This window comes from Copidosoma floridanum, unplaced genomic scaffold, assembly GCF_036245765.1.
Source record: "Copidosoma floridanum isolate Cflo_tuat_1 unplaced genomic scaffold, Cflo_Japanese_pri ptg000005l, whole genome shotgun sequence".
Taxonomy (NCBI): domain Eukaryota; kingdom Metazoa; phylum Arthropoda; class Insecta; order Hymenoptera; family Encyrtidae; genus Copidosoma; species Copidosoma floridanum.
The window spans coordinates 935,513-959,946 of record NW_028321882.1 but is presented as its reverse complement, the minus strand read 5'-3'; the positions used below and the strand labels follow the sequence as shown (position 1 = coordinate 959,946).

Below are 24,434 nucleotides of genomic sequence, written 5' to 3'. Positions count from 1 at the left end.
CATTTTTTACAATTTTGTTGTACATCTGTATTTGTATTTAATACTCTTCATGTCTTTTTCTTTAATTATTTCTATATTCAAGCTTTTCAAACAAAATTTTTGAAGTAAAGTTTCTTATGTAGGACCCTTGCTAGACAAAAGTAGGAGAAAATGTCACACTTTTTCTTGCCCCCTTCGTTCTTGTCCGTCCCTTCACTACTGCATGTTCTCTCGACAGCGAGTAGTGTAGTATAGTGTACAATACATGCATGCAGTGGCACGTGCTCGATCTCTCTCTTGTTCTCTCTTTTTCTTTCTCTCTCTCTTTCTGTCAAGTATACAAATATAAAAGGGTAGTTGGTACCCAATCAGAAAGTAAAAATGGCATCCGTATAAGAATATATGGCCCTCTATTGGTTGTCATAAGCATGTATATACAGACCATAGTGTTCGTGTTACCAGGCGCGTGTATGGGCTGTACATAAAATCCGTAAGCTATGGTAGCCGTAGACTGCCTGTGCACGGCCTGTAAGGATAAAAATGGATAGTGTAGGTTATATTTTTTCCAACTCCAAAAAAAATAATACGTTGTTATTGTTAGTTATGTACTTGTGAACTTAATTTATTTGTAATAATTAATATAAATAAAAATTATGGATAGCGGGACCCATGAAAGAAGCGAAGCTTGGAGCGAGCAATGAGCTTATAAAAGTGAGGAAGCTGTAGCGTGGAACTGGTCGAGACAGTTATGCATGCGAGAGCGAGAAAGGCTGCGAAAAATTCCAGATGATTCTCAAGTAATATCTGAAGTACGTGGCTTTGGTGCTTTACGCAAAGAAATGTCACTGTTGGTGGTACCGAGCAGCAGTGTCTTTGCGTGTTCGTAGGCATTTTTTTTGAACGTTGTTTAATACTTTCGCAAGCTGTTTCGTGTTATTAACAAAATAAATACAGCACTATTTTAACTGTTTTTAATATTTTATTTTCATATCTATGAACTTTTATCGAGCGAATTTTTTCCATCTCATTTTAAATACTTAAATATTTATTTGATTGACTCAGAGTAAGTTAAGATGGAGTCTAAGAGTCTGCCAGACTGGCTTGAAGCTTGTACAGTCTTCGATGGTCAGTAAGTTGGGTCACACACAGATGTAGATTTTTGAGCCCGTTCAGTGACGTCACTCAATTTATAATAAATTTTTTTTATGTTTTATGTGAGTCACGTATTTTCATCTACTAACGATTAAAAAACAAAGATAATGATTATCCTAAGAAAAAAATTTTTGGTACATCGTATGAGATTTTAATCCAGGACCTCCACATGTCAAACAGATGCCTAGTATAAAAAAATAAGACACTGCTGCTCAGTGCCACCAACAGTGACATTTCTTTGTGTGAAGGACCAAAACTACATACTTGAGATATTACTCGAGAATCATCTGAAATTTTTCCCAGCCTTTCTCGCTCTTGAATGCATAACTGTCTCGACCAGCGTTACGCTACAGCTTCCTCACTTTTATAAGCTCATTGAAGCTTCGCTTCTTTCATGGGTCCCACGACCCATAGTTTTTTTTTTTTTTTTCATCGTAGGTTACTTGTTTTCAGGTCGTGAACTTTTTTACACTGTTTATTTTCTAAAATTGTATAAGAAAGTTGGCTATAAAAGACTGTTCTCTTAGTAATCCTACAACTTAATTGAAATCAATTGAACTTATGATACAAATAAAATTTAATGTTTAAGTACAAGCTTAATAATCCAACAAAATTACATGAATAATATTTGAAAATTCTTTTGTAAAAGATATTTATTCATTTACTTATAAATCCAACGGGCCAAATGACCCAATTACATGAGACAATTTAATAATGATTTTTTTTTAATTCATTAAGTTGTTTAAGGACTGACATTTTTTTTATACGACGACAGAGAAAAAAGATTTGTATTCCTACCATGCAAACCTACTAATAGCCAAGTAAGAGATGTTACGGTCACATAGAGTATGTGAAAGTGGTTTACTATAGTTATAAACTTTAATAAAAAGTGCTCCCCGAACTTTTTTTTCCGAGGCCACACATTGCTAGTCAATCTGATACTTTTCGCTTCAACAGACTTGCTAGACACGTGTAGGCCCTAATATCTCAATTCCTTTTTACCTTGAAAATCGTTGAGTTTGCTTTATTTGGAGTTGCATATGTATCTGTAAACACAGTGCAATTGGCATTTTCTAAAAAAAATCATATCATGTTGAGAAAAAAAGGTTTCCATTATTTTTTGAAACCATACTACGTGGTTTCTATTTAAGTGGTTTCTGACTTTTTCCATGTATTAGCCTATTTGATTAACAATCATGACCAGATTTTCTTCTTCTGTGGGGTAAAGAAGATCTTGGAACTACTCTGGGGACAAATGCTAGAAAAAAGCCAATCCTTAAATAGTTAGCTTTCGTATGGAATTCGTCCTAAAATCATTTTTGGAACTAACTTACTTTTCATTTTCACTGATAGTCAAATTTTTAAACATCCATAAAGTCTTCTTCTAGCGTCTGGCACTGGCTACTAAACCATGGTACAATCATGGAAGTAGAAATAATTTTATTACTAGACTAATTTTAGGTTACGATTTGTGTGTTATAAAATAAACTTATAAAATAATAAAAAATGTTTTTTTAGCCCAAGCTGACAATGGCAAGATGTAGAAGAAACGTGGACAATTTTCTGGAAGCTTGCAGAAAAATTGGAGTAGATGAGGTAATAATAAATGAACGTACACAGTTATTTATTGAGCTTTATCTTTGTTGTCACGTACATATCCACATAACAAGTAAGAAAAAATTTACATACGTACATACAACGTATGTTTACTCTGTATCTTATTACACGAAAAATCAATAGCTTAAAGTTAATTATTTAAAAAATAACTGACAAAAACAATCAATATCAGCACCTTCTTCCATATATTTTGCTAATCTGTAATTTGTATTCAAAATTTCTTAGCGTTTGTAAAATTTATTTGAATTTGTAAGTTAGTAAAATACAGGAATGGATGGACGATCATTGAAGAGCCAAATAATAGACGCAGATGTAGATTTATTAAAATAACGAATTTTGGTTACTGCCAACAGCCTTATCAGGCCAAATTTATTGGCTAAACAACACACCACGATCCGTACACTAAAATGAAACTTGAAAAGTGTACAGTAAAACTATTATGAATAAAAATAGATAATTACTGGAAAGCTGACGCAATAAAAAATTTTGAGTGGAAAATTACTTATGTTGACTAAACCACCTGTAAAATATACTATCAAATTGTATCTTTGTTTAAATTTTCGTATCTTAAGTATATAAAAATTTAGAGGAACATTTATGGTACATATATATATATTACTAAAAAAAAATTATAGATCTGTTTAAAAATCAAACAAGTTTATCTAAAAGTAATCTTTCATACAAACGAACATTGGGGAGATGATACAAGTCTTATAAATGCAATTTTAAGTGATTTTTCCACAAGGTTGCACGTTAAACTGCCAATTTTTAAAATTATAGGTATCAAAGAGGGTAGAGTTTAATGATCTGCAATGTATTTGAGGAATTGCTTAAGGTATTTTTAGAATACATTTGAAACAGGTGTGGGTCTCAAGACCCACGACAGATGTGAAACATTAAAGAATATGTTATTGAACTCGATAGTATTTGATTGTCTACGATCAAAATAGTAGTTTTCGTCAAATAAATGCATTTGTCACCAGGGCTGTTTTGTGGCTCGAGGGACCTGTAAAATAAGGCCCGAGGGACGTAAGGCAGCTACAGAGCAATGTCGCTTATGTGGCGAATCCTATTTGTAATACCAAGAGCAAACCAACCTCTCAATAACGCGTGAGGTAGGAAAAGTATTTAATTTTTGACTCTTAATAATCTTCATTTTATACTTCTGTATAATGTTTATTTATGTATATGTATTTTCATCAGTGAATATTATAGATTAGGAAAAAGCAAATTATGTACACGCTAGTATTTTTATTTTTTCTGTACATCAAACCGTTAAAAGATATAAGCAAAACGAACTTTAAAACACAATTTTACACAATTTTGACATTATTAGACCTCTCAAAAATAATCATAACTCTTTCTTTTCAAATCAGTGGGCTTAATTATATATAATTATATAATTTAAAAAACACTTAATTACATATCAATTTTTTAATTCAGAAGTTTCTAGGTTGGTATCCATAAATAATAAGAATACAGATTGGATTGGCTCGCTGCATAGCATAATTGATTAAGTCCATAACTACCAATCTAAAAGATAAGGCTCAATTCTTGGAGTCAGTAAAATTTGAAAATATCTTTTTTACACATATATAATATATATATTATACATGCGTACGTATGTATGTGCTATTTTTGTAATACATGTATGATATTTAATTATTATACACTCTTCTATATAGCTACATATGTATAGGAGAGTACACTTTACAAACGAGAGAGGAGCGGCAGTATAAGCGTGATGAGAAAGACAGAGAGCCGAGCCGAGCCGAGCCGAGTTAAACCGAAGATCGTGCCATCGTATGGTCGCTTCATCACGTTGGTCGAACCCCCAAGCGCACCAATACTTAAATGTTCCACAAATGTTCCACATAAGAAAATCGGAAAAATAGTCCGAGGTCCCAAAAATTCTTTTGGGTCTTTGGAACCCAAAAAACCTTGTTTTTGCGTTTAATTTTTATCTTGGCTTCTACTAAGTAAAAAAATCTTTAAAAATTCAAGGCTATAGAAAATATTATTACTCCTATGTCAAATTTTTTTAAACGTCATTTAAGGGTCATCATAACCTTCAAAAAACTTATTTGACTTTAAAACGTGATTTTGTGCATGTGTTCTTTTTGGATCATTTTACTATCTTGAAGAGCGAAAAAAAAACAATCTTGTGTATTTTACATTTTTTTTATTGGTGTGCTATGTCGAAGAATGCAAGAAATCTTTAAACCGGCCATTTTTTGCATGCAAATTTTTTTTTTAATTTTCTTGAACTTTTTATTTGCTATATTAATTATATTTTTCTTACAGTTAAAATGTACATTTTATGGACTTTCACAATACCATTGAGGCCCTACGAACAGCGCGTTAGATATTTTTCACAAAGAATCTCCGCTAATAGCTATGTAAACAGTGTTCAAACTTGAATCGTCTTTGTCATTCATTGGGTTTACATTTGGAACGTTACTATTTTAAAGTTTTTCTATTTTGAAAACAGATATTTGCAAAGCATTGGAAAAGGCTAGTTTATTCTCTACTTAGATAGACTTTCACTATAGGTACTTTCTACTTACTTTGCTTTTGTTAGAGCTGCAATAAATAAGTGCAGGTTTTCAACAGCAGGCTTACGTAATTTGTAACAAAATTTTTATAAGTAATTTATAAGTTAATAACATTCGTACTTGTTTTATTTTACATATTTTCAATCTTCTTCACTATCTTGATCGATTACAGGACATACATTGTCTAAGTCAAAAAATTTTGTAAGCATATTTGCAGGTCGAATTACGTTAGATAAATATCTACCGTGAGATAAATGATACAATAGCGCTGCAACATGCGAACAACTGCCAATTGACCATTAGCACAGTTACAACAATACTCTTTAATAGCTTTTATCCCTTCATTCTTAGTAACATAGTGAATGTAACATTTGTATATTTTGCTGTTAATGTGCCTTGATCTTACTTAAAATCTCACATTTTCTGGGTTTTTTTTTTAAGAAAATAACTAAAGATTATTTTATAAGTATGATATAGACTTTTCAATTGGTAAGAGACAGTAAAAAAACTTTCAGTTCCTGTAATGTTAGTTCTGGAAAATCTAGTAAATCAGTTGATGATACTTTTTTGAACGGTACTAGTTTCTGGTTATAATTTTTATCCAAGACTCTTTTAGCCAAATAATTTTTTACACTTTTACGAGCTTCCATTCTTTCAATAATTTGTTCCAAGTTACTATCATTTAAATTAAGTCGTATTCCCGTCAAATTATAAATGTAACATGCAGCTTTATCATAAATCTCAACATCAGGTATCATCACAAATAATACTCGTATACAATTAATCATTACAGTTTAAGATAAGTTCCACAGCTTTGGCTTGTTGGTGTTAATGAAATTCTCTGGAATAGGAAACAGTTTTAAAATTTTCTGGAAGTGCATATTTCCGAAAGCTTTTAAAAATAGATTGTACGGAATTTTCCACGATTTTCTCGGTCACTTCTAGAATTGCAGATACTAAGGCATTTGAACTTCCTGATCTTAATTTCAACAAAAACATTAGTAAAGTTTGAGTTATATTTCTATTAGCAAATGGTCTTATCGATGTTTACTTACTTTAAATAAAAGTGGTGTCATCCCATGAATAGCCAGAGAAAGCTTTTATACGTTCTCCTGATATGATATGGGGCCCATTTCATTATTGAGTACAGCATCAACTCCATCTGACTGTTTCTGAATGAACTGTTTTACTTCTATAGATTCAATTTCAGATTCGTTTGTATAGACTATTATCAATGGTATCTGATTCTCATATAATCAATTTTTTATTAAGTGTCAATAGCAACATTGATTTCTTTTTGGAATAAATAACCTTCTTTTCACAAAAACTTGAAGACGACCTTCAATAGGTACGTGTATTATTTTATGTCTTTTTCCACAAATAAAACAATATGCTTTAGAGAAAACTACTCTCTTAAATAGCATAGTGATACATTGAGTTTTATCAATTTGAGATTCGATTATCTGTAGGATAATAAGATGACTGCTTAGTCTGATTTGATGGAATAGAACTGTCAATAGGTTCTGTGACAGTTGACTTGATATTAGAGCAATTGTGTCATCTTGTTTAATTGAAATGTTAGATTTGGATTGAGATAATTCTAGTTTGTCATCAGGTTGTAAATCTTTTAGAAATGTTCGTTTGGATTCTTCATCTTGTAACCAAGTACATCCAGCTTCCAGGCTCGTGCTGCTCTCGTCAACCCAACGCGTATGACGCTGCACAGGCAAAGGCCTACCTTTTGGAAATTGTTTTTTTTCTTTGTGGTACCCCGGATAAGGAGAGGAGGACGACAACAGACGAGGACGCGGACGCTGGAACACAGCAGCAGCAGAAACTACTGAGAGCCTGAGTGGACGTTCAGGATGTGCCGGGTAAAAGGGCATAGCCGAGACGAAATAAGAGAGAGAGAGAGAGAGAGAGAGGACCAGGGCATAAGATACCGGGGACAAGTGTAAGAATACAGGGACCCAGAGAGAGTGAGGGAGCCAGATATAGGGAAGGAAGAGCTTGCAGAGTTATACGAGGTATTGGGTAGGGCAGAGTGAAGAGAAAGAGAGAGAGAGAGAGAAGATTGTAGCGTGACCAAGTGCGTGGTGACCAAGATAGGACAGGGATGGGAAGAGAGAGTACAAGAGAGCACGAGAGAGAGAGAGAGAGAAAGTACAAAGGAAGATGAGAGAGAAGAGAGTAACGTAGGGCTAGTAAGGACAAGGGATGTGTGTGTAAGGGTAGGCGTGCGGGTGTAAGTGTGAGCGACAAGGGCCAGGCGTGCGACAGAGTTGCGGCCCTTCCTGGCCGTAGGACCCGAAACGTGCACTCGTGACTGACACTGTAAGGCGGAGCCGCTGTATTGCCGTCGAGATGACGTGCTGTAACGTTGTGAAGATTAAGAATAAATAATTACCTTAAAAGTGATTGTGTTTTTCCCCATTTATTTTCTCTCCGTACAAAGAGAGAAATCCTGCGCAAATCCCGCTTTTTCAATAGCGAAAATCCAGAGGAAGAGAGACAAAGGCGCAGAACGAGGTGAGCAGCGTCCGAATCTTCAGTACCCCCTCTCTCTTTACAGGTACAGAAGCAGCGTGACAATCTTTGAAATTAAAATTAATTAAATACCAGAGACCTATTTGATCCTTTGGTTGGTCAAAATAATTAAAAATTTGATAAAATATTTCATCATCTTTTCTGGACTGAATTTTTCTTCCGGTTCTTATTTTACGTAATAAGCAATTGCAAGAGAACCATCTATCTTTACTTATTTTTAATTTTTGAAGTTATACTTCCATATGCACGTTATGCGCAAGTGTAAATTAACGATTTCAGAGTCTGTCATTGAGTAAAAGCGTGATGGAAGTGGATTTTGCTTAGTCGATTACTTCATCTTATCTTACAGTTCGTAACTTCTTCTACTTGTAAATTTTTATTAAATGTATAATAATTCATTTGGTTTAGTTATAAATTAAATTAATACATAATTTACTTAAGAGAATAATTTAAAAAAAAATGTTTTTTCAGAAAACTTGGAAATTAGTAAAATTAAGCACAGCACCTTTCCAATGTATGAAAAAATATTTATTTCTACATATTGAATTTGTTACTTTTACAGTATATAAATAATGGTTTATACAACTTTTCATATTTTTCAAAATTTTTGAAAATAAAAAAAAATTTTTTAGTATGGTACAATTACAATAATTAATTTTAATTGTGTTTTATTCTTTGACAATTTTTTCATTCGTGATTCAAGTGATTTTTTGACTTAAGGACGTTCTTCACATAGTTTGTGGGGTAAAAGTTCAGAGAAGTGAGAGGAACGCTAATATGTGTAGTAAAGATAGCAATTGTTTTTCTCATATGAATGTACTTACATATATGCTTTTACGCACACTTCATTCCCTCTTTTTAAATTCATTTAAAAACCAAGTTGTGGGTCTGTTCAAAAATTTGATAGGTTTATCTAAAAATAATCTTTTGTACCCAAAAAATTGGGAGATTCCTACAAATCATATAAATGCCATTTAAGGTGATTTTTTCATACGGTTACATGTTAAATATCAATTTTTTAAATGTATTATATATACAATAATGGTACAGTCAAACGAGCTGAAATTTTTTTGGGCATTTTTTAATTTTATTTCAATATACATTTGACGTTTGAATAGGGATATTCACTAGCATATAATACTACCCTATTGAAGAAAACTATGCTATAGGATGGTTTTTCTTAATTTTTTGTGTACAGTTATATTTTTGGTATTAAATATAGACTAGAAATAATTTTGGGATCGTATATGATAGATGTGAGCGTGACGTTACAGATGTAATCAGCGTAGGCAGCAGGAAGTTGTTCTGAAATCACCGGAAGATTCGATGAAAAAGCGAACAATCTTGTACTAGCCAGCCTATATATTATTTTGATTGTATTGTGCCATAATATATTGTTTTTTATCGTTAACTTATTAAATATTAATTAAAATCATACTCAACTGACGTAGGTATACCCATTCCCACGATAATTAAACAACTTTCTTACATAATATTGTTTCATATATCCATAAAAAGTATTTTGATACTCAAAATTATGTTGCTTGCCATAAAATTTTATAAAAGTATAACTTCATTGTTGGGTATACAAGCGCCCACTGTCTACTAGTATATTTTACTTTATTATGTTTAGATTATTTTACGTAATTATTTTTAACATTCGTTAAATGATTACAGTTCCCTTGACAACAATTCTAAAGATAATTATGGGAATTTTATACATAATGACAAGATAAAAAATTAGTCACCAAGCACTTGTGCACAATAACATCGCACTACTGACTTTACTAAACTAAAACTTTAAACTAAATGAACTATACGGTCTTGGGTAAGGTTGTTTATCTGGATTGATTAAAATAAGTAGCATGGTGTCAGTTTAGGTACATGGTTGGTATATCAATAAAAATTTATTTCATAATATAGAAAATATAATAAGGTTTCAATTGGTACTTTTTTATATAAATAATCCCTTAGTTATGTTTAATTGTTTTTTAATTAAAGATCAAATGATACATAATTATAAGCTACGTATAACGTGAATATTTTAGAATCTAATCAGAAAAAAGTAGTTCTTTTTATTAATATTAATAAATACTCTTTGATTATGCAATTAGTAAGATCCAACTTGAAATTAGATAGAAATTAGAGTATATTCTACGCTTTAAGAGTTTTACTCTAGCCAATCTAATCTCGTAAATCTTGAAATCCATGAGAACTATGCAAGACAGGTATGTTTGGTAAATATGAATCGTTTTCTTAAGCTCATTGGTCTGTTCAGAGCATCTAAACACACTATCTCAACAGAAGCTCACATGAACAATAATGAATTGTTTCGGTAAGAATTTTTAGCTCGAATTTTGAGTAAAAATTATGACTCGTTGTATTAAAAATATGTTTTTGATAATCTACTATAATTATATTGATAATGAAATATATAATTAATAAATAACACTTGAACAGTTCTATTTGTAAAATGATTCTTTGTACATGTAATAATATGTAAATATTAAATTTTCGACAGTTTTGAAATTCAGGACTTTTTAACTTGGACTATATGATGTATAATAAATATTTATACACTTTTTATTAAAAAGACGTAATTTTAATAGTCATTCAAAGTACTAAAAAAATAATTCTTATAGTACATTATTAATCACGAAAGTGAAAAATATCAGTGTATACTCTCTTACAGGATACACTAATAAAACCTCACAAGTATAGAAATATGAAAATTAACAGTAGTGTAGTATTATGTTGTTCACAGACATATGTAGATTGACCAGTTAAAAACATTTCTGACATCTAAGTCAGTTATATATGCTTAGAGAGAGTTACTTATGCAGACTTTACGTAGTTCTATAACATATATTAACAACATGGTGGAACTGAAATAACTTAGTGTGTAATAAGCTATTCACTTGCGGCCCCACCGACTTCGCCCGAGATTCAGTAAATAGAACACCGTAGTGTGTTTATATGTAATATGAAACGTTTTCCGTTAAAAATTTAACATCTATTTATGACACTCCACAGAACAAAAATTTTCTTATTAAAAACATGTTTGTTCGGAATCCATACAGTTTATTTGGTCAAGTAAAAAGCTGTGAAAACTAGAAATAATATAACTATGCAGAAAAGTACCGTGCATTCCTTATGCCATAAAATAATCGTTGGCCCAAAAAGGCCGTTGATTTGCAGCTTCTTCCATATAATTTCTAGACAGGGCTATTTTTTAAAGCTGTAAAGATTTAAGATTCACAGAAGATGTATAATGAAAAAAAATTTTTTTCTCTTACCTCACAACTTAATTACCATAGCAACAAAGTCATAAAGCTAAATCTCTACATTTTTTATCGCCACAAAAATACAAATATATATTCTACCTATTCAAAAATCTGGAAGATTTAAGAGATTACTTAGGGTTATAGTGCGAATCTTATCTCTCACTTCATAAATTTTTTATTCATCGATTTCATGCTGCTTTAATCTTGAGATATGTTCAGCGTCATTTCCTTGACACCTACAATTACATTCGTTCAACGCATTTAAAGTTTTCCTTCCAATCCAACTTCTTGCGACTTTAAGCATAGTTAAGACTTTTGTGAGCCCTAAATGCTATTTTTTCAACTTTATTAGGTTGTAATGTATTTGTTAGCAAGGTAGTTTGACGTCTGATGACCCTGAAAAGGACTGATAAGCTTCTTGAGTAAACTCTTCCTTGACTGAAGTTTCCAGCAAACGTGATTGCCTCTATACCTCAGAGTGATCTTCTCTGGCCTGTTATTGCAGCACCACACTGATCAGGAAAACAACAACGTTTGATGCTCTGGAGCTAGTTGTAGAGCTCTTTCACAACATCTCCTTGTATAACGTTGAAGACGTTGGTGTCTAAGGCACCTTCTTTTTTTTTGCAGACTCAGTTGTTTTGGTGATCTAAGTTAAAGAGGTTGGTTCGTGATGCTTGTCCGTTGGAAACTGTTTTGTTGGCTCACGTTTATTATTTTTTCTTCATAGCTATTAGGTTCTTCCAACGCAGACCTTGGAGAGGATCGGAGATTCCTATTTGAATACCTAGAGTTGAGAGGGTGATATAGGGTCGTCGGTCATTGAGGTTCCCAGCCTTGCAATGAACAACTCCACTCGTGACGTCTGCCAGTGAATGACTAACTTGGTATAATAGTGGCTGGCTTTACATAGTCTTTTAATTAACGAATCGTCTCTGGAAATCGTAGTAAAAATGTATTTGTTGATACGGTAATTTAAACTTAGGTGGCCCTTTAAAAAACTAATCAGATCGATGGTTAAGTAGGGAACGTAAATACTTATAATGGCCCTGAAAAGGGCCAGTGGTTAAATTTGCAGCTATTCTTTATTATTATTCTTGATGATGGAGAGCCAGCTGTGGGTAGCTTGACTCTTATCCTTTGAGTCTCTGTATACGGAGACCGTACAGGAGGGAGGTACGACGCTGACCAAAGAATATCTTGTCTTCAGATCGTTTCCCGGATAACCAACCGTTCATCGGTAGTCAGGAAAGTGAGCCTAGAGAATACCTTCTCTGTAGGTATGACGTTTGGACGACCAGTAAGAATGAGGCTGTTGTGGTTGCCCGTACTCTTCAGAGCTGTCTTTTCTGGCTCGTATTTTAAGTAGAAAATTTTCTGATGGCACCAGGTCGGAAGGCCACAGAACTCTGAAGTACTGGAGCAGGTTGTGCTATGGCTAGACACGGCTCCTAGTAATTCCACCGGAGACTTTGACATTCCAAACATAAATTTTTTTTCTGAATCTATTTAAATAATATTTTTGGTCGAAAGAGGTAATACTATCATAAGAAAGTAGCAAGTATATTTTAACTGCTGAGCTACTAAACCACCCATTAACAGTTACCTGAAAAGCAGAAGAGCGTATTTTCCGAGGCAATTGCCGCTGCCACAGAAGTATTAATTGCGTTAGAATTATTTTATACACAAAATTATACAGATGCCATCATAATAAAAACATATATAATTTTTTCCTAACTTCACACATATGGTGTTTATTGAAATTTATCTCGTTGTATAATACACCTTGTTTTTAACATGCTAGATATTGTAGCCTTAACCGAGAACGTATACATTGATATCGGCTTTCTTTTATGCAGATGCACATTATAAAGTTGGACAGTAATGTTTATCAATCAAAAAAAGGTGTAGACTTACGTATAAAAAGAGTATAACGATGAGTTGTGGATAAAGTACTGCCAAATAAATCACCGTACTGTGAATTAAAGAACAATAATACAAAAACTTTTAAGAGTGCATCTCTGTAATTATTTTTACTAGCCAGTATTAAGTTATGTTACTGACTGAAAATTCTTTCGTAGTATCAAAGGACTTGGCTAGAACTCTCTTAGGCTATTTAGACTACCGCATAAGTAAAGTACGTGGTCAGCTAAAATCGCTTTAGCCATAATTCTTATGCAATTTGTTGATTACATCATTAATCGCTCCGAGTAAAGAACTTAATAAAAATTGCTTGTTTACATAAATAATTCTAAAAAAATTATTTGGGGGAACCTTTTTATGATTCAATAAGCATTTGAAAAGAGCCAAGGCTAAATCTCTTGTCAAAAATTAATTAGATGAGCGACTTTGAAAGTGGCTTACCTCAGCTTTTATTAGTCGTAAATGATTTTCAATGCAGACAAACATAAATATACAGATAAATAAACTATCAAGTACCCTAGATTTGGACATCTCTGTCTTAGTATCCCCTTTAGTAACAAGTTAAAAGATCATTTTGTTTATTTTTAAGAATCAGAGTTTTTTTAATCATCAAAGCAACTTCTTGTGTCAATCGATTCCAGTACAGGATACTATGATCTGCTGTATGCGATACATTTCACAAAGAAATGAAATTTTTACCTTAGAACCCTGCATAAAGCAGTAATTTTTTAATTTTGCGATCGGAGTACTTTCACTTCATTTATTTATTGATTTATTTTATCTTTTTTATGGGGTTACCGTGATAGCTCTTAGGCCAAGTCGCCGAGGCCACCCACTCACCACCTATGGATGGGGGTGTTTTGCCGCACCCATTTTCCAACCCTTTTACTGATGTTATACCTAATCCATGGGCACAGTGCGAGTATCTCCGGTGAAACACCTTGCCAGTTAAGCTGACACTCTCTGCACTAACTAATCGGATCCACTCGCCACTGTGTAGCCTTTCCCCGGAGGGTACTCTATATTTTAGGACGTCCATTCCTCGCTGGTTTAGCCGGCGCTTTCTGCCGAAGCATCGGATCCAGGCTAATTAGCAACCTCGGAGAAGCCCCATGTTTTAGGGATCACTCCTCGCCGGTAAGGCTGGCGATCCCTGCCTGGCGCATCGGATCCTCTAACCCCTATTTACAGCCCTAACACTGTTTCGTATTCACCTACGCCTGAAGACCGATAGGGCAAGAATAAAACTCTGACATTACTCTGAAGGAAAATTCCACTGAAAAACCCGCCCCGAAACAGCTGAGGTTACACAGGAACTTTTTCCGACAAAAACAGTTTTAAAAAAATCTGCATTTACCGGGAATTGAACCCACAAACCCTAGAACAGCGTTGTATCAGTAATAAACACGCTTACCACTGAGCTAATGCCACTTTATATTTGCATTTTATTAATTATACTTTTAGCCATAAAATTTTTTATTTTTAATTGAAATCGCATAATAAATTAACATACCTTATGTTTTAAGCACTTCTACTATTTATTCTTTTGCTTGTTTTATTTTTTTTCTTGTTTACATGCAAAAGAATTTCAAGAGACTTTTAAATGTTTATTCTTCATGCAAAATGATTAACTACTTATTAAGTTATTGCATTTCTTCAAAAGCTCTAGTATTTAAAATATTCCGCCGAAGAAAGCAGATTTAACTAATTTTGATCAATACTAAGTCCTAAGTGTATTATTTACTACCTTTTTTTTAACATACGTGAAACCTTTTTTCTTTATCTTACGACATAATGTTATGTTGGGCATATCTTTTAAAAGAAGAAAGGTGGAAAATTTTAGTAGCTAGTATCTGTCTTCTTGTGTGTTGGAGAGGGGGAGTTGAGTTTTGGCATAGCTCGTTTTCACATCTATTAGGCTTACCCTATTGTAGTTCGAATGTCAGCTCAATCACACTGTATTGAACTCTCGTATTCTTTTGATTCGTTGCTATCTGAGAATTGCTCAGAAACTTGCTCGCCTTGTCCCACGCCTATCAGTACCAGATTAGGATCAATATGTTAGACACCTTGTTTACATTTGGTTGTACAATCTCCAATAAAACATCTTGTTCTACGCTGACTATACTCGTCAATTTTCTTTAAGCTCTGTAGATATTATAAATAAATATTTTAAATATTATCCTGCTTCCACTGTTAGTTTGATTTTGGAGCCAAATATTCTTCTTCCGCATTTTGCATAAACATCGTTTGATTCGAGTCTAGAAAACTCTCGTATCGAAAGGCGAATTACCATTTATGAGTTTTCCAAAACGATGGACTACTCAAGGTAACGATGACACTTTCTTGTAGCAGAGCGTAGTTTTATATTAACTACAAAATAAATCAACAATATGCTATTCGTTTCAAATCTAAAAATTCTTTATTTGTGCGATTTTCATTACTAAAACCTCATCTATGTGGTAAGTTTGGCTAATATCAAAATAAACAAGGACAAACATTGTTAATTTCAGAAGTTTTTTTTTGAAATGTAAGTAGCATTGATTGTCGCTACTATTATTACAACCTCGGATACCAGCATCAGGTGTTTATCAACGTCTTTCCTGCCAAGCAGAGTGGAAGCACAGCAAGGTACAAAAGCTGACAAACATAACATGCGTTGTCTCTTTTTTTTGTCTCATCATTCCACGCATGTCTGCTTGCAAAAGCAGTCACTTAGTGCAAAAATGCCCCCAATTTATCGATATGACTGGTGATGATCGTTATGATTTTTGTAAAAAAACTTAAGTTGTGCTTAAATTGTTAAAAGGGTGGTAATTTTCTAGCTAATTGCTTTTCAAAAAATAAGTGTTCCAAATGTGGCGGGAAGCTCCACTCACTCTCACCACTCTCTGGATCTTAAAAATTGCAAGAAATTCCTCAACTTCTTATAACTGCAAACAAATCTGGTGTTCTTCTTCTTCGATTTCAGCTAACGCAGCATTAGTGACCTGATTGTTTTTGCTGGCTACATCACAGGTAATAATTTCTGGAGAGTACAGGGGTAGCGTCAAAATTTGAGTATTCATTGGTCCTTTCTCACCAAGAACATATGTTAGCGAAAATCTATTGTCCGACCTTAAAGTAGAAAAATGGCTTTCAGAAATTTCCATTGTTGGAATAGGCAAAGTTACGTTGCGAGCTCTGATTGAGGTCACTGTTATACTATGGCCTGCGGCCTTTGCACAGCGATATTTCCATTCAAACTTTAGCCGTGGTTCTAGTAAAGATCAAAAAATATGTACCCGACCATATGGCAAACTAAGATTGGCCTATTTATCTAATAATATCTATAACTTCCTAAATTATTGTACACTGTCCTTTTGTCTTTTTTATAATATGATGAATGGACCATTCTACAAAAACCAGCATATTTTGAGGGCTGCAATAGACAAACTCTTAAAATAGATTTTAATTACTGAAACACTTTTTTTGTTTAGTTCATGACCAAAAAAAGCACAAATTTTTTGGTCCCTGCTGAATCTGCAAAAGAAAAATTTTTACGATGACTGTTTCCTTTCATTTAAAAAAAATTGGAGCATCACGGGCTCTTACAAAATCCCTTTTTAATCAAAATATGATGCTGTCCGTTAATATTATGAACTTACCAGTAATATTTGTAAAAGTCACTATCGGAGTCGATAATCCAACATTAAATAAAGATACGAGGTGTTACAGGATAGTGATATAGTCTTAGAAAAAAAAAGCGCTACAAGCTATTATAAAATCTTTGAAAACCGATATTGTAATACACCATATGAATAGTAAACTTGGCCACTGCACTTGCATGATTTATAAAACAGCTATATTTCAAATTACCATCTTCTTAGTCAATAGTCCAACGCCTTGCAAAAGCAACGGCTATTAACAAAAAAAGGCGTTACGGGCTCTTATAAAATCGTTAATGAATCGATATTGTGACGCACTAAATAAATATTAAACTTCACCACCGCACTTGTATCACATAAAACACAGCCATGTTTTAATTAACCATCTTTCAAGTCGATTATTTAACATCTCACAAAGTTACATGACATCCTTTAGCGTTACGGGCTTCTAGTGTTTATTTTGGGGAACAAGATTTACAAATTCGCCAACCTGTAGCACTAGTTTGTCATGACGGAGAAATAAAAAAAAATTCCTGCAACATCCTTAATCTCAGTTAAATACAAAACTTCCAAATCAGAGTACCCAAATTCAATTTCATGCGTTTGTAAGAGCATTTTCCAAGAGGGAATATTCAACTTGTCACATTTTGGTCCCACCACTTAAACACCGTCCAAGTCTTCGATATAGTTTTTTTTTGGTTTTCTAAAATGAGTGAAAATATTTTTCTTTTGAATAGTGATAAGATCCCATGCAGTAAAAAAATATAAAAAACGCTTTTTTAGCTTTGAGACGTCGTCAAAACTGTAAATTTTTGAGAGGGGCATGAGCCCATAACGCTAATTGAGCCTTTTTTTGTAGCTTAAACTGAAGCAATACTTTTTGATAATCTAAAGTGCCTTTAGCAGAAAACATCCGTTGATTAATTTAAAAAGTTTTCAGATCGATATCTACTTACATGATGTTGTAATTAACTAAGGCACGAAATAAATTGTTTTCGGTAGAATAAACGATATATGAATACATCCACGTAAAACCAGCCACTTGGCGCTCGCAGCACATTTTTTCAATAAAACGTGCTCTATTAAACTTGCTCACAAGCGATGGAAAATAGCTAGAAAAAAAATTTTTAAACATGAATCGATGGATTTTGATCTGCTCTTTCTGATGGTGACATTTATTTTTTCTAAAAAAAATTTTTTACTGGTGAAAATCAAGTTTTAAGTTCAGGTCAATTTTTCTCAAAGTATGTTTATATATACACACATACATACATACATACATACATACATAAATACATACATACATTTATATGTGTAGACCAATCAAAAGATTAACTCATAAACTACATACATGTAATGTGTAAGAGAAACAGTTAATTAATCCTTAAAAATTAATAGCACAGGCGAAACGGCAAGACTAAATTGTAAAAGAAGATTTAACATTCAGTAGTACTGTAGTAATTGTACAATTAATGTTATTTGAAGAGACTGATAGAGGTATTAGAAGTATGATGCAACGTCAAAACAAATGTCACACTGACATGTTACATAAACAAAAATAGTTTAAGGTATCAGGTTCTTAATAACACGCTCTTTCAGCTTAGTACATCGTAAGGTCACAATACAAATATGTTACGTCAACAAAAACAGTAGTTTTATGTCAGTGACAAAAATATCGTCAAAAAAACAATAGCCAAAACTTTTTAAGAAAATCTACAGTATTTCAAGATGTGCATTAAAAAAAGGGAAGTATAAGTATAAAATATCATGAATTTAAACAGTTTATTTAAAAAACCGTCGTTAACGATTTTTGTAAGCCTTTCTATTTAATTTTTATCGTAACAGGTTAGCTTAAGAAGTCTAGAAAAAAAGGTAAAATCTCCATGAAAAAAAAACTAACTTTCATTGCATGTAAAAGGTTATGTGATGTGTTTTAGATATCTATTTAGAGAATAATAATGACTACTAATATAAAATAAATAAAAAATCATGTCTGATGCTACATCTAAGAGCCGTTATTTTCTAAAAATAATTTAATAATAAAATAAATATTATTATCTCAGTACTTAAGTAAAAATAAATTTTCCAATACGAAATTAAAAATTGACAAAGTAATGAGACTAATTATTGAATTCCGTCAAGTTTGTTGACATGTAAGAGGGTTTTCATTGACTAAAACTGATTTAATAATAAAATAAATTTTGTTATTAAAACATCAAAGCAAATTATTAAAAATTTCACACTACAAAATCGATTAATTTGATTAATTTTGTTAAAAATGAAGTTTCAGAATCTCAAGTTTCTATTTTTTCCATTTTTTTATTATAAGATTTGGAATGTTCGTTTTTGGGCTATACATAGAGACGCACAAAAAGAAAACTGTTATAATTATTAATTTAAAAAATTCAAACAGTATTTTTGCCATCAAAATAGAAAACAGATAGTGGTCCAGATATCGTTAATGAAAAAAGGATACTCATGATTGAATTCGTGTACGTAAGGTTAGGAAAACCAGAGAGCAATCGAATGAACTGGGAATGTGGCACAATAGATTCCAACTTTTCATGCCCAAAAATTACCCGAACATTTACGCTTGCATATCACATTATCGAAGAGTAGAGGGACATAAAAATAGAGGCCGTTGAGCTATCCCTAAGAAAAAAAAATAGAAGCTGCTCCGAAAAAGAAGTGGGTGCAATTTTAAACGAGACTTCGTGTAATCGTGCTAAATTACGAAAAGTCAAAAATGGGAAAGTATTTGCAATCAATTGTAAATACGATTGTCTTTTGAAAACAGATATTTGAACACATCGTTGTGAATAAAAAAAGAAATAAATTTATTTTGGGCCGTGGCAATAAGAGTGGTAAAATGACTATCGGGGGAAAAAAATCCCGGGGAATGAATGTTGGGTGAACTATGAAATCTAAGGATTAAACGTTTAGATGAGTAATTGTCAAGAAGATGATCAGTATCGATTTAGAGGTGGAAGTAGATGTAATACAAGTATCTATACCAATTTCCGATCATTAAAAGTAGGTATTGTAGTTTTGACGACGCTGGTGGAGGCTTCTATAGATTGTATGAAACAGACTGATTTATAAGATGACTTTTTCTCCTTATAATTACCTATGATTCAGAAACATAAAAGATGTTATCTAAACAATATAAATAGTTAAATTAGTAATCTATATAATAGGAAAATCCAACCTTCGAATAATTTTTTAGAACTTTACTTTGCCTCTTCTTTTTTATCAAAAAGTATATTAAATAAAACTTCTTCAAGTTAAAAATCTCCTACATTATCTGTACAGAAATCATCTTAATTTGGCCACTCATTTAAAAGTATCCATAATAATGGATCCCTCTTTAATGACTCTAGTGCTGATAAAAAAACAGATGTATCATGACTTGTACTTCGCAGTCATTGGATTTTATATTTTTTATTAAGCAAACTTGAAAAAACGCTTTTTTTAGCTCTCTTGCTGGTGAGCTCTTTTCTTCTTTTTTAAAAGGTAAAGCATAAAAATTATGGTTCTTAGAAGATTATGTTTCTTTTATTTCATCGAAAATTTTAATTGTTTCGTCATGTATTTGCCCCTGGTGATCTCCATAGTTTTCTTTAGCATTTGAAAATTAACAAAACTTTTCCGACTAGCTCAGTATGTTAAATATGTTACCAATACTTTCAAACTATTTACAAAAATTAATTAGGTTGGTAATTTGATTAAGCTGCAATATCCTTAAGTTGAATATATTCAAGGTAAGGAAATATTTTTAACAAATTAACAGTGCTTGACACTTACGTAGTAAAAATCATCATTTAATATATAATAAATATGGAGTAGATTTTCTAAGTATGTCAACAACAAGAAGTAAAATTCTTTTTTTCAATGGCATAAGAGCAAGCTGCTAATAACAGTAGTGTTCCAACAGTATCAACAGAGAACGTTGACAAGAAAAAGACCATCAGCAGAAACAAAATTGCAGCAGCAGGAATTACTGCTGCGAACATTCTCCCGATAACATAAAGACATCAGCGTCCTATATCAGCAAAGAGTAAAGTAGAGTACAGGAAAGCAAAGTATGTGTCTGAGACTGAGAGCAAGTGGTTAATGGTAGCTTGAAGTTGTAAAGAGCGGCAAAAAACATCGTATTCCATACTTGACAGCAGTAGTAATGAAGATCATCAACGTCAACTATTTAGAAAGCACAGTTATTTTTGTTGGTGCAGCTGAAAGTTATAGTGATGATATGAATATTTAAAAATTAATAAAAATAAGTTGAATAAAAAGTAGTACAATGACTTCAGTAACAGTGACGAGGATGACACACACGCCTCGCTGTACCAGCTCGATGACTTCAGCGATAAGGACAGGGATGACACACACCTTTAAGACTGTTCAAAGTTCATTTATGTAGTGCATAAGTTTACAACGTTATGTATACGTATTAAAAATAAACGTATACACTACGTTTATCATTTTCTTACTTTTCACTTGAAATAAATGCAAACACACGAACTCAAAAATGATGTGCGCACTTGATGTCACCATAAGAGTGATGACGTCTTCTTCGAAATCAGCAGCAATAAAGAGTGGCATTAATAACACTAGCAGCTGTACAATAATATGTGTACACTTAATGGCACTAGTACGACGACGGTGGTGACGATTCCGCGCTTGTAGACACTGGTGTGCGCCAACTGCGGCCGCAACTATATGATTTTTGCTGCTACTGTGCAGTAATGTGCGCAGTAAAGAGAGGAGTAATAGGTTTATTGGGTTACAGAAAGGTTTTTTGGAACCACCACGACAATCAATAAAAAATTTTTATTATTTTGGTCACATTATCAATAAAAAATATTTTTTTGAAAATTATTTCACTAAAGATGCATCGAATAAAATATGTGATCTCAGAGTAAAACTTTTTGAGTGTTGCGGTTTTAGTTTGAGTCAATTTTTTTTTTTTTGGAAAGAGTGAATTATACAAAGAGCATGGTTGACCTCTCACTAAAAAACTCAATTTACGTGTAAAAAAAACGATTTTTTTTGATGAACAAAGCACTTTGTAAAATAACTTTTACATTCTTTCATATATTATTGCCTTAAATGTTGTCTAAAATAGAAAACTGCCCAAACAATAATCGGTTTTTTCTAAGAAGCATAATTGTACTAATTTCTTGACAAACTCTATTGATAAAAGCATCATGATTAATTAAACCTAATTATTTAATATGCCTATATATAACTGTTTTTTCTTTACATTTTTTTTCTTTTTCCTCAAATCTTGAAGTAATTACTCAAAATATTGTTTTTGAAAAGTTAGCGTATACTAATGATTTAAAAAATAACTGCTTTTATTTAACTACAACTAATTATTAATAAAAAACTTCAGTACATTTAAATCAAGTCTTAGACACTGCCAGTAATATCCATATAGATATATATATATATTACTATATTATATAGTTATCTCGGTGGAGCATTCCACACAACCCCCCATTCACCCCCCACAAAATAAGGTAAAAACCTTTTATTTTTTCCCTTATTTTGACATAACGCAGTTTTTTCTGAAACCCCCCACAGCCCCCACGCATTTTTTCGTGCCCCCCACCGTCTGCCACACTTCTTTTGGATACCGTGGATCACATCGTATTTATCGTAATTCTTGGACCTCATGTCGTATATGGATTAGTCTATTATTTTTAATCTGCTTTAATGTTAAATTACTTTAAGAAAAAACTGTCTTATCGCCACGATTTATTTCATCGTCAAGATAAATTTTAAGTCATAATTAAGTTATAGAGGTCATTGCGCAAAGCATCATTATTATTATAAATTAAATTATAAAGTTAACTGTTATATTATATAGTTAACTGTGTGGGGCATTCCAAGCAACGTTCCACCATATACAACCATTTATATTGGGAGTTTTAAGATTATTTAGTCATTCATGTTTCACTCAGAGTCTTTTAAAAAGAAATGTAATTTAATTTATCATAAAAATAATATGTCATATTTATTTTTGTACCGTAAAAAAGTTTATTTGTAATGAATGTTAACTAATAAAAACATGTTTTGTTTCTTGCAAAATATACTTAAATTTTAAATGAATATTACTATTGTACCTATTTTGAATTTAAGTTCATGAGGTAGCAAGCCTTTATGAATATTGTTTAACATTTTTATAAAAAGATTTATGTAAATATTATCATCTGATTTATCAATACCTTTATAGGTTTCAGTGTCGATGTTGTAATAAGTTTTAGTTTCTCCATTTAATTTACTTCAAATCATATTGTTTACAAAAAAAGTATATTCATTATGTGAAGTTAGTATTACGTTATTACTAAAACAGTTGTTGGAATTATTGAATATTTTAGTACAGACATCATCTGTTATCCAGGTTGTAGGAATGTTAAATGCTTCTATGTCCCCTTCTCCAATTCTTAACAATAACTTCGAAAATTCTCTATCACGAGAACGATTATTATTTTGTAATCTTAAAATTTTAAAAAACTTCCATAAAAGTGATGATTTAATAGTTTCTTTTATTACCGTTTTTTATAACTGAAAGGATTTGTCAAAAATCTTCTCCTAATACTATTAATTTATTACCAAAGCAAAGTTTTTTATTACACAAGTCTCTCAATGTACTATCAACGATTTCTAGAGCTTTTTTCGGAATCATAGAAGCCTCGTCCCATATAATTAAATCAACCTTCCTTAATTTTTTTTTTCAGTTTCAAATTCTAAAAATACACTCTTAATATTATCTGAATCTAAAGTTAAACGGAATGTTCTGTGACTGGTCATACCTTTTGGTAGTAATACAGATGCAATTTCTGTCCAAGCCATTGACAAAATATTATTACCTCTAAAAAGAAAATAATAAATGAGTGTCTTATAAGTAGGTTTTTCCGGATCCTCTAGGATCATCTATGAAATATACTTTTTCTTTTTGTTCATAAATAGTTTAAAAACACCTGGCACCATTTTACCTAGCTCCTTTCTTTAACTGTACTAGGCCATCAGCGACAGATTCCTATCAGAATGTGCTGATTGTTTCATAGATAGTTAGAAAGCATATTAAGCTTGATCAATGATTCCTAGGATCCGAGAGAATTAGGTATTCATTTCAGTTTAATATCATGTGATTGGTTTCTGTGTTTGTATTGTAAATTTTTATCAACTTATTTACAAAAGCTAATGTAGCTGTAGTGAAGGTTTGTCACAACTTTAAGTGAAGTATTCACTTTGAAATTCGTACGAATCTTAAACATTGACGTAGTAAACATAGTCGAATAGGGCAATAAAGTGTAGTTGATGATTAAACGAACTTCAGTGCAGTTCAATCATAATTATACAAATAATTGCCGACCTTTAACTATAAATTATTATATGTTTCCCTAATTCGTTTTCCATCCATTAAGTGTGTGAGGACTCTGAACGAAATGAAGTTATGGCTAGCGGGGAACGCGTGATAGGTATCTCGCGCCATTTTTTACATTTTTTGCTTCAAAAACAAGACAAGCTCTCAATTGTGGTGCCATATGGAGTCGGGAAGGGCTATCATTAAAAGAAGTGCAATTTTTTTTTCTTACGCGTGAAATTCAACCTATCAAAAGTTAGGTTAAATTACTTCTGCATAAGTAAGTGGCCTCTTAAGCATCTCTAAATAATCAACTTATACACAGATACAATTAATTGAAATGATTCCTAATGTACAA

At 32.3% G+C, this 24,434-nt stretch overlaps 1 protein-coding gene across 2 annotated transcripts in view; it reads left to right on the top strand.

The window, feature by feature from the left end:
* Lrch (Leucine-rich-repeats and calponin homology domain protein) overlaps positions 1 to 24,434 on the top strand; it is a 757,344-nt gene that overhangs the window by 673,426 nt on the left and 59,484 nt on the right. For both annotated transcript variants that reach the window (XM_089598107.1, XM_089598106.1), the window contains exon 12: positions 2,650 to 2,727. In XM_089598107.1, coding sequence (XP_089454233.1) covers positions 2,650 to 2,727 — 78 coding nt within the window. The remainder of the gene's footprint in view (positions 1 to 2,649; positions 2,728 to 24,434) is intronic.